Raw genomic sequence first — 12,414 nt, 5'->3', positions numbered from 1 at the left:
TATGCATGGGCATCCAGAGCATGCTTTGTCATATGAGGGTCATTTCAATAGTAAAACCTCCCTTTTTTACCTCAAAAAGTTGAAGGCCTACAAAGACAGGAGGGTTACCATTAAAATGAGTGACCTTTTGTGCTCCAGAATTTATTTTTCTACATAGTAATCACCATTCTCAATACACTTTTGCTGGGAATTTAATTACGCATCTCTACTTCTGATGCATGTCCATGACAGGGGTTGCTTTCTTAGAGCCTAACACCATCAATATTTGCAACAAAGAGATGGAACTTTCAGGTAATGAATGCACAAGTTCAGTCATCATAACAATGTAATTTGCAATCCTCTCTGATTCATTTGGGTGGAATAAAAATAAGAAGTATTACATTTGGAATGCTCTTGTATATATCTTTTATACCTAGGGTTTAAAACTGTTAGGTAAATTTGACCAAATTTGGTATCAGACACCTTTGACAAAAGGTTTGTCATATTTTCAAAATGATAATACTACTATTACTAATACAACTGATTACTAATTTTTATAAGCAATAATTTATATCTGCAGGAAATAAATATTCTGTATGTAAGTATTTTTGTATATAAATGGTTGCACTCTAACTCTACAATCATTTTATTGATTCTTATTGTATTCATTCTCAAATTAAGCGCCACATAAACTTATATGCATCTTTGATACAAACTGACCTGTAAGATAATTCTGTTCAGCTCTATCTTGTCTTGGCCAAGACTCTCGTTCAGGTTTTGTAACTTAAGAAGAGCATCATGCAATCCAATCACTTCTGCCTTCAATTTGTTAACTTCAACCTCCATCTCCGACTTCTTCAGTTCACATTTGTTCAGTGATTCACCTGAGAAAAAAAAATAAAGGGAAATCAGATTCATCATCATATCAAGCAGGTTGCCTGAACCAAATTAACTCTTTCCCTCCACAGGTCTCTATCCTCCATGAAAATGATCTGAAATTAGCTTAGTTGATCAACTGTAAAAATTTTAATAAGTTCACATACAATGTTTGGCCTTTTAGTTTAGATCAAAGTGTAGTATCTTGGTTCTGAACAAAACGGAAAACAGTGGGTGATCTATTATTTAGAAAGGATTGGAAGGGTCATACTAACCAAACTTCCTTGCTCTGTTCCCACATTGTTTTATTGCAAGAACTCTTTATATATAAACATATTTATGAAAAAAAAAAAAATTTTTCCAATAAATTTTGGGTTATCTTAAATGATGTAAATGCGGTATTGTGGTCACTGAAATGATTCTAATTTTAAGGACAGACATTTCAATCATTGGTCATACCAAAGACTGAAAAAAATGGTTTTGATGCTCCCTTGCTAAACACTTTGCATTATAAGAGGAAGATCAAAGGACTGGAGTGATGCCCTCCCCTACAGCTCAACGTAGCAGATAATAAAAAGAAAGCCTTTGTGCTACCCTTGACTATAGTCAACCACTTATCTTAAAAGTATTGATGCTTTGATATTTTTATGCCGCATTTTTAAAAAGAATACAATTATTTATATGCTTAAATACCAAAGATGTAAACCATTAAAATTTTCCTTTTTTCTCTATTTTGTTTGTGGGCAAATTCTAATCTAGTAAAACGATTGTCCGTCTTGTTTCCTTCTACACTATTGTCATTTCATTTTCCATTCTTTTTACCTCCCTTTGTTTAGTCTTTCTGTTTCTTATTGTTCTTTATTTTCTTTTGCTTTCTGTATGATTAAAGACCTGTGATTTGCAACACATAAAGTCCATTTACCAGTGGTGTTATTATAGTCACGTTTTTCCCATGATATAGAAAGTGCTATTAGAGTCTGTTTGTTTTTAATACTGGTATCATATCCTAGTTAAAATTCATGATAACTCTAATACAAACATGTTGAAAAGGTGAAGCTGTCCGCAGTTTTGTTGTTGTATGAGTGATCACCAAGTACAGACTGCATTAACAAAGAAAACAAAACGAAATTGTATCACATCGTTTAAGACAAACATGTTAAAAACTCTCAAGGGTTTCTTTTAATACTTGTCAATTTAAAGACAACCGTGTTTGGACAATCTGGAGTATTTTCACAAATAAAGACTATGATTGTTCATAGATTTATTGAAGTCTGTGCAGATAAAATACAAGTTAAAAACGCATAAAAATCATTAATAACCTTTTTTATTGACTTATCTCTTTACGTCACATGAAAAACCATTGTAGCAAAACAAATAATCTTGATGACTTTTGTGTTTACTCACTTTTATTCAAACATTTTCTAAGTAAAACGCTCAAAATAATCAAAATGTTGCAGTCTTGTTATACACAGCTCATCTAAAGCCAATTTAGCACATGGTTAAATATCATCAAAGTAATATATTAGGTGAATCAGTAATTCAAGAGAATATAAATTCACATATGGCATTCATATCAACAATCTACACGAAAAAAATTCTTTATATTTGCGATCTCTTTGGTTGGTCCACTTTATAGTGAGTGTATTCAATACAAAAATAAAATGTCTTTTTTTTTTAATTGCATTTTCACTTCAAACAAGGCACACTGCCACTTTGATGTAGAGGCCTACTATCTGGGACATAATTTGCAGAGGTACTATGTCAGGAGTTGAGCAGCAAGATGTCTGTTTGCATTACACTTGAACTTCTGCATGTCAGTACAGTCAGGGAAGCAGGAATCCAGAAAGGAATTCCGAAGTCTAGCAGTCTTAAGGAATAAACTATTAGAGTAGAAGGCTTTCTTACATCTGGGGATTTCTACTGTGTAGGGGTGGGATTTTGCTGCTTGTCGAGGGTATTTACGTTGAGATGGTACAAGGGCTTGTAGTTCATCGGAGTACCTACCATTAAAATACTTGCAAAACAGGCAGAGGGATGCAACATTTCATCGATGGGACATCAGTTGAAGCCTAGCTGATAGTGAGGGACTTATTAGGTTGGCGACTCTCTTTTGAACCCTGTCTAAGAGGGAGACACTAGTAGTAGATGCATCAGCCCAAATGTAGCAACACTACTCCATACATTGGCGAATGGTGGCCTTGTAGAGGTACAAGATACTATTAGGCATAAGTAACTTTCTAGCACCATCAAGAGAGCCCATCCCTTTTTCGCAGCAGCCTTGGCAATGCCTCTAATGTACCTATTTACTATGCCTCCCCACGGGGCAGAGTTAGACACCAGGGTCGTTTTTTAACGTGGAGAAAAGGTACAAAAATAAAAATTGTCTCAGTCGTGAAGGATTTCTCCTCCACCGAAAGAGAACAAGAAATGGAAGTGCAGCATCTGAAGAACATACTACACTTTGATCTTGACCAAAAGGCAATGCCTCTAATGTATCTGTTCCAATTCATATTCCTTTTGAACATTAAGCCGAGGAGTTTGAACAAAGTACTTTCAGGTAATGTACCATTAGCCATGGCTATTAGTGTTTAAGAAAGTTTCTTGTAGTTATTAAAGGAAGGAAGTTTAATCTTGGTAGCACTGAACGTGACCATCCATTTTTGTCCCCATTCTACTTCAGACTGGAGGTCTTCCTCTACAGTTTCCGCAATTGCCTTGGATATGTGTTCTTTCATTTTCCCCTTAACATGAATCATTTTCTCTTAACATGAATCAACTAAAAAAAAAAACTTGTTAAAGTACAGAATAGTTAACACCCAAGAACTCCTAAAAAATCTCTTTCAATTTCTACACGAATACTATCTTTCCTACAATTTCTACTTCAGCAATGATCTCCAAGCTTAGATGGCCATTTGGTTTGTGAAACATTTATAAGGAAAAAACTAGCTAATATTTTTCTCAGAAGCTCACAGTATTAATGCCGGTGTCCCTCAGGGATCCATCCTGGGCCCAACTCTTTTCCTGATCTACATTAATGATCTTCCAAATCATATCCTTACATCATTTGTAGACATTTATGCTGACGACACTACCATTTATGGTACCACATCTAAGACAGTAAACGACCAAGTTCTCTCCAATTCTCTCTCCTCTGATCTTGAGCACATAGTACAATGGGGAAAGGAGTGGCTGGTTACTTTTAATGCATCTAAAACCAAGCTTCTCTCTTTACATCATCAACATTCTAATCCACATTTGTCATCAATTGAAATGAATGGCTCTCGTCTTCAGGAGGCCTCAAGTTTTGACAAGCTTCTGGGCTTGACCATTACTCCTGATCTTAAATGGAACACGTATATCAAATCTGTTGCCAAGGCCGCTGGAAAAATGGTGGGATCTTTCTATTGATCCAGTAGATATCTCACTGCTGATACTATTCTCTATCTATATAAGAGCCAGGTACGTCCAAGGATGGAATACTGTTGCCACATCTGGGCAGGAGCTGCTAGAAAGGACTTGAACTGCCTTGATAGAGTTCAAAATAGACTTCGTAGCCTCGTAGGAGATGTCCTTTTCTCCTCCTTGCAACCTCTATCTCACAGAAGAGATGTTGCGAGTTTGTCTCTGATGTATCGTTATTTTCATGGAAAGTGTTCAACTGAGCTTCAATCTATGGTCCCCCCTCGCCAAACTTTCACAAGAGACACTCGTCTAGCTGTAAACACTATCAATAATTTCCCCCACTCTTTATCTGTGCCTAAACCTAAACGTAGATTCCATGAACAAAGCTTCTTTCTTAGAACTGCACGCCTGTGGAATTGTCTTCCGTTTTCCTGCTTTCCGGCTGACTACAATATGGTTGTGTTCAAGTCTAAAGTAAATAAGTTCTTGATGGGCTGTTCCATATAGGTTATTAAATTTGCCAAATTTTCATTACTAATGATTACTATATTGACCAATTTCTACTGTACACTCTTTAACCCTTATCCTTGAGTGGCCTCTGGGCCTTGATAATGTGGTGATGCCTTTGTAAAAAAAAAAAAAAAAAAAAAAAAAAAAAATAGGACAATTTTTTTGCTCCTAGTTAAGAAAAGATTAAATAAAATAATAATGGCATACTCTCTCCAGAGAGCTTCACCATATGATTAAGAACAGAACGTGCTTGGGGATGAGGGATTCTTCCATTATATCACCACAAGGTTATTTACAGGTTATACTGAAGTATTTGCTAAAACAGGGTTCATACAGATTTTAAATATTTTTAAGGAGTTTTCCAAACAAAATTAAAATTTTCAAAACAAAATTTGATATATAAACAATAACATAATAAACTTAAAATTTAGTCATTTTCATTGATTTCTTTATTTCATAAAATAAGTTTAAAGACCCGCACACAGTTATTTACGCAAATTTCTTTACAGTAACATGCAACAAAACTGGTCAACTAATAACATCTTAAGCTCATCACTACTCTACTGTCCACATTAATGTCATTTAGTGATTTTGAATCATTTTCAGTTCATATTTACATTCCCTGACCCACTTATATTTGGCCAACTAAGCGTGACTAAATATTATTGCTTTCCTCATTGTGGATTGGTGTACACTTCGTTTTAGTTTTGAATTCCACTTCAGCTACAACCATAAAGTATATGGATAACATTGGATACTTTTGAGATAAAGGGACATAAATTGACAATACCGGAAATAATAATACAATGCAATTTCAGATGAATGTATTTATTTCGATTTCATTTGTAATATTTAAAAATTTTGATTAATATTTTAAAAACATTTTATTAGTATTTCAGTTTTATTTTTAATATTCTGACTCAATTATGTTCTTTATGTCCAACAAAGATTTATCAAGTCCTTTTCAAGACATTTTCCATATTTTCAATGCCATTTTAAGGTATAAATAGAAATAAAGCCTTTTTAAAATTCAAAATGTGTGAAACTTTTAAAAGGCATCTTCAAAGACTTTTTTCAGAGATTTTGTTATTTTCTGATATACAGTGTCTGGTATTCCCAAATGTTTACTCATACGGTACTGGCTAGATTCAATGTTGATTTAACTTCAATGATCTAACGAGAACCAGCACATTAGCATGAATATGTTTATAAAAGTGTTCAATAACAAAATCAGACATAATTTTGAAAGATCAAAACAAAACAATTTTTTAATTTATTTATTAAAAATAACATAAAAGCAGAATCGGTTTCAGATTTCTGATTCCTTAGAAGCATTTCCTTTAATAATATTTGTTATCTTGTTTTGAAAAAAATTAAATATAAAATATTGTAAAAACAAAGAAATAAAAAATATTGTAAAAACAAAGAAATAAAAAAATAATAACAACATTACTTGATCCTCATATCCCCCCCTCTTACAATTTCTACATCAATGCTATTTGTCTGTTCACATTTTAGCAAGCATCTCTGAATTGATACACCATTTGGTTGGCAACAGTTTCTTAGGAAAACTAGCTAATATTTTCCTCAGAAAATCAAAATAATTTTTTTAATAAAAATTTTTGTTCTTAATTTATCTTTATTGATCAATATTTGTAAAAACAACTTTGAAAGAAATAAGTATAAATGTTTTAAAACAAAGTCAGAGACAATTTTGATGGATTAAAACAAACAAAAATAATTAATTTTTACAAATGACATTAAAAACAGATTCCATAAAAATGTTTTCTGTATTAGTCAGTTATCTAGTTTTGAAAAGAAACAGTAGAAAACAATAATGATTAAATGGCTATTGTTTGCACTTAATTATTTTATCTCCAAGTTGTGGTGATGGTGCAGAGACTAAGAAATAAGTGGTCGTTGCAAGGAACCATGGTGTCAGATTAGTTCATTTTTGGACTGTTGTTGGTAAAGAGAACTACTACTACTACTACTACTACTACTGCTGATATGAAGAGTGAACATCTTCCCTGTTAATGGTGAAGTGAAGAAAAGGAAGAAAACAATTCAGCTCCTGTATGAATCTAGAGAGCTGGCATTCTGTGTATTCTTCTAATCTTCTTCTATCTTTTCTATATAAATGAAATGAACTCATTTTTTCCCATGTGAGTTTGAACTTAACAGGATTAAAAATTAAGACATTACATGCAAATGTAATGTGCACAAACTGCAGCAGAGAATCTGAGGTGTGCTATAGGCCTATTACCCTTACAGGTTCTCGATAACCGTACATTCCTATATTTTTCCCGGTGAGAGTTCACTGCCAAAATCGGTTAGATTCAATGGAAGTTGGAACATCTTTTCTCTTTATTAGATTTCTCCTTTTTCCGCTCCCCATTTACACCGCATTTGATGCGTTCACAAGGAACAGTACGAGGAAACACCGGTTTGAAGGTTATTTATGCCGTTTTTTTTTTGTTTTTTTTAAAATCTTCTTTCCCTGATTTATGCTTTCTGTTTTTACCCTAAATAAAATAAAAATAAAAAATATAAAAAGAAAACGCGATTATTATTGTTTTCTTTTTGCTTTTTTCAGTTAGTGTAAGACGCAACCTGCAGGACTAACCAGTTCTTACTTCCGGTTTTAACGACTCTAACCTTGAAATCTAACTATACCTTTATTTATTATTGCTTGCAACTAAACATTTATTTTTACGCAAAGAATTCATTTTATTATTACAACGCAACGATATTGTGAATTCACTTCCATTACACTTAAATTAAAATTAAAACAAATTCATTTAGAATTTGAGAAAAAAAAATTCATTTAGAATTCGTTCACTGCGGAATTGATATTTAACCTAATTCTCTTTGTAGTTAATTCATCATGTTTTTTTTTTTTTTTGCGCTTTCACCTCAATGATTTGAGTTCGAGACCCCCCATCCCAACCCCAATCACCCACTTTTTGGGGATTTTTCAAACAGCCAGGCACCACCAGACCGTTCGTATTGCATCACGTTCATTTTTTTAATTGTTTTTTTTTTTTCAGGATTTTTTCTTGATAGTTTTAACATTGTTTGTTTTTATAATATTTAAACAGGTTTATGGACTTTCCTTTGTTTTCATTTTACCACCCCTCCCCCAACCACACACACATCTAAAAACCTGGGCAACGCCGGGTATCCACCGCTAGTTCTAAATAATTTACATGATTGAAATATGAATTAAGTAAATATATCTTTCCCAAGTGAACATTAAATGCAATTTTGAAACAATGACTTAAAAATAATTGAATCCATAACTCAATAATTGTACCACATCTACAGCTCAACTACAAACCGACCCTTTTTTAAAATTTTTTTTTTTATTACATTTTCACCCCAAACAAGGCACATTGCCACTTTGGTGTAGCGGGCTACTATCAGGGGAGACAGCTACTGCAGCAAGATGTTGGTTCACGTTGCACTTGAACTTATGCATGTCAGTACAGTTGGGGAAGCAGTGACCTGGAATGGAATTCCAAAGTCTAGCGGTTCTGGGGAAGAAACTACCAGAGTAGAAAGATCTTTTACATCTAGGGATCTCTACAGTGTGGGGGTGGGATTTTGCAGCTTGTCGGGTCTGTCGAGGGTGTTCACGTCGTAGGGGCACAACTGCTTGCAGTTCATCGGAGCATTCACCATTAAAATACTTGTAGAACAGGCAGAGGGATGCAACGTTTCGTCGATGGGACAGAGGCTGAAGCTTAGATGCCAGTTTAGGGCTATCAGATTTGCGACTCTCTTTTGAACCCTGTCAAGGAGCGAGAGACTAGTAGCCGATGCACCAGCCCAAATATGACAGCAATACTCCATACATGGGCGAATGGTGGCCTTATAGAGGTACAGGATACTTTCGGGTGTTAGTAGTTTTCTAGCACGGTAGAGAGAGCCCACCTTCCTTGCAGCGGCCCTGGCAATGATCTCGATGTAATTGTTCCAACTCATGCTTCCTGTAAACGTTAGGCCAAGGAGCTTGAAAGACGTACTCTCAGATAAAAAGTCGTTGCCCATTGCTATAGGTGGTAGAGAAGGTTTCTTGTAATTATTGAATGAAACCAGTTTAGTCTTGGTGGCATTGAACGTGACCATCCATTTTTGTCCCCATTCCACTACTGATTGGAGGTCATCCTCTAGTGTTTCTGCCATTACTTTAGATATATGTTCATTTGTTTTCCTGTCGTGCCTGCTATAGAGCGTGGTGTCATCAGCATATATACCCATCTCAGAGGCAATTTTGTCGGGGAGGTCATTTATGAATATCAGGAACAGCAGAGGTCCAAGGATAGACCCCTGGGGCACTCCCGCATTTATATCATATTGTTTAGATGTCCGACCGTCGAGGACAACCTGGATTTTTCTCTTATCTAAGAAGGATTTAATTATGTTAAGTATTCTACCAGTGATACCGTATGATCTAATCTTCCTGAGGAGACCCTCATGCCATACCCTGTCAAAAGCCTTAGATATATCTAGAGCTACCGCTCTGCCCTTTCCTGCTTTGTCCAGTGAATGGTATATGCGTTCAGAGATTACAGTGAGGATGTCTGCTGTGGAACGGGCTTGTCTAAATCCATATTGTTGGTCGGTCAGAAGTTTAACATCTGTAAGGTGCTGGACTAGAGCATGGTTAATTAAGGAAATGCTTGCTAGAAAATGATCTATTAGGGTAACAAAAAGGTTCTTGTGGAATTTTTACTTTTGATTTCAAACGATGTATTTGCAAATAGGTTTTCATTATAATACCTTTACTTTATATATCATTTTAAAGAGCGTTTTTCGCTCTATCTAATCGTTCAAATTACAATTGCTTTAAAACAATTATGTCTTTTTTTCAGAATATTGAATATAAGATGGAAAAAAAGCAAATTCGCACAATTTCCTTATTTCAATCAGAATATCAACGAAGCCCTACTGAACGCACAAAACAATGGTGGCTTAAGAAATTTTATGGCGGCGACAAGTGTCTTGAAGATGATGAGTGTAGTGGTCAGCCCTCGGATATTGACTACGATCAATTAAGAGCCTTAGTCAAAGCCAACCCATGCACAACTGTCCAAGAACTTGTTTCTAAATTAGATGTAAATTACAATAATTTCCAACCACTTTAGAGATTGCAAAGACAAAAAAACTTGATAAATAGATGCCTCACGAATTGAACAACAACCAAAAGAAATGCCATTATGAAGTGTCATCTTCCCTTCTTTTATGCAGCAAGAACGACCTGTTTCTCGACTGGGTTGTGACTTGCAATGAAAAGTGGATTCTTTACAACAACTGGTGACACTCAGCTAAGTGGTTAGACACCAACAAAGCTGCATGACCCTTCCAGAAGCCAGAGTTGCACCAAAAGAAGGTAATGTTGACAGTTCGGTGGTCTGTGACTGGTCTCATCCATTAGTTTTTTGAATGCAGGTGAAACCATTATGGTGGAGAAGTACTGTCAACAAATGAATGAAATGCATCAGAAACTTCAACAACAAAACCAGCATTAGTCAAAAGAAAAGGTCTAATTCTCCTTCACAACAATGCTTAACCACACATTGCTAAACCGATCCTGCAAAAGTTGAATGCATTGGACTACGAAACTGTCTCATCCACCATACTCTCCAGACTACTTACTTACCAACTACAACTTTTTCAAGCATCTCGACAACTTTCTGCATGAGAAATCTCCAAAAACAAAAATGAAGAAAAATCTGTATGATGTACGTATGTGTGACAGAAAGAAAATATCATACTCCAAAAATTATGTAAATTGATCAAGTAGTTCTATTTTTAAATAGAAAAAATCAAATTTTATAGTATCCAAGAAGTGACCAGTTTGAAAAAATTTCTCAAAATAACAAAATTGAAAACTTATGAGATTTATGTTGTACAAATTCTCAATCATATAAAAATGATTTTCTTCTTAAAAACAATACTTGATTAATTTACATGATTTTTGGAATATGATATTTTCGTTTCATCACAGGTACGTACTTCATACAGATTTCTATTCACTTTTATTTTTTAATTTAAGGAGAATTCTTAACAAAAACTGAAACTGCTATTTGACCATTCTCATATTGTGAACAAAAAATCCCAGCAGCATCCTCATCTTTACCACTGCAAGATGTGTAGCTCAGCTAAAAATCAATTTTAACCTATAAATCAAGTGGTCAAACCAATAAATTAACTGCAAACATTTCAAGTTGACCCCAAGATCATCACCTGCTAATCAGTCCACTTTAAAAGTACCTTGCATTTAAAAAACAAAAAACTAAAGAAAAAGATATAGTAAGATCAATTCAGTTTTACTTACTTAGTTCAAAAGATTTGTGTTCTTGAACATCTTTTTCAAGCATTGCTTTGTTCAATAATTCTTTGTTGAACACTATCTCTTCCTTTAATGCTGAATTCTTATTCTCCAATTGTTCAATAACACGGTGGCTATAAAAAAGTCAAATATGGAAACTGAGAAATAATTTGTTCATTTTCTGGCGTTCTTCGTTATAATAACGAAATTCGAAAAATTTAATTTCAAGTAAAATCAATAGTATCTACTTAATTGTCATGCTGCAGTAATGAACATATCCAAAAATTATGAAAAATGATAGGTAGAAAATTAATTTTTGTTGTCTTCATAAACTATTTTCATTAATTGAGTTTTGCTAAATTAGCCTAAAGTTTTCAAAGTTTTCAGAAAATATCTGTATATCAAGTTTCTTTTTTAGCAAAACTCGATTTTCATTAATTCTGAAACTATTTTCATTAATAATTCATTTTTTACCTTATTGGTTTTCGTAATTTTTAGATATGTTCATTACTACAACATGAGGGTTAAGTAGTTACCATTGGTTTTAATTGTAATTCAATATTTCGATTTTCGAATTTCACTATTATTCTATTGAAGAAGCACCAATTTTCTAAAAAGATGTATAATAAAGATGTACAATTTATTTTCAATTTGTGTATTAATTAATAATTAATGTAATAATTTTATTTGAAATGATAACTTTTAACATTCATACACAATTCAGTATTTTTTTAAAAGATGAGAATTGATAATTACTATTATTGGGATTACAATACTTTTTACCTTGTTAAAAAAAATAGGGCAAAAGTTATAGGCCATTGACTTAGTAAGAATGGGTGTTTTATGTCGAATTGATGGCTGAATATGGTTTGTGCATAAAATATTAATCCATATTAATCCTTTCTGTGCATCAAATGGATAACATAATACTTAGTAGGTTGTACCTTATTATAATTAGGGTCTATACAAAATTTCACCTTATCATAATCAAGGCCTATACAAAATTTCAGTCAGATTAGCCCAGTAGTTTTCGAAATAAAACTGAAATGGATAGACAGACTAAGAGAAATATAACATAGATTTGGACTACTGTTTTCATCTTGGATGTTAATCCCATAACGTTTCAGCTGATGAAACCTCCAACCTACTTATGGTGCATGTTGTCTACCTTGGGAATCTATATAGAATTTTGAATTGAACACTTTATTTAATCCATGGAGACGGATGGTTCTCGTTCTGTCAGCCATAACCAGGAAGAATTCTTAAACTTTTATTTTAGTCTAAAATAGGATTAGGTTTATGACTTCCAA

General features: G+C 33.8%; 1 protein-coding gene across 8 annotated transcripts in view; it reads right to left on the bottom strand.

The window, feature by feature from the left end:
• The window catches only part of LOC145290702 (uncharacterized), a 576,300-nt gene that overhangs the window by 107,868 nt on the left and 456,018 nt on the right, over positions 1 to 12,414 (bottom strand). For all 8 annotated transcript variants that reach the window (XM_080136503.1, XM_080136504.1, XM_080136510.1 and 5 more), the window contains 2 exons: positions 11,111 to 11,238; positions 700 to 863 (listed from right to left, as the gene is read on the bottom strand). In XM_080136503.1, coding sequence (XP_079992629.1) covers positions 700 to 863; positions 11,111 to 11,238 — 292 coding nt within the window. The remainder of the gene's footprint in view (positions 1 to 699; positions 864 to 11,110; positions 11,239 to 12,414) is intronic.

This window comes from Euprymna scolopes, chromosome 2 (assembly GCF_053919585.1).
Source record: "Euprymna scolopes isolate OS-2025 chromosome 2, ASM5391958v1, whole genome shotgun sequence".
NCBI classification, from domain to species: Eukaryota; Metazoa; Mollusca; class Cephalopoda; order Sepiida; family Sepiolidae; genus Euprymna; species Euprymna scolopes.
The sequence above is the reverse complement of the archived record's forward strand: the minus strand, read 5'-3'. Positions and strand labels throughout refer to the sequence as shown.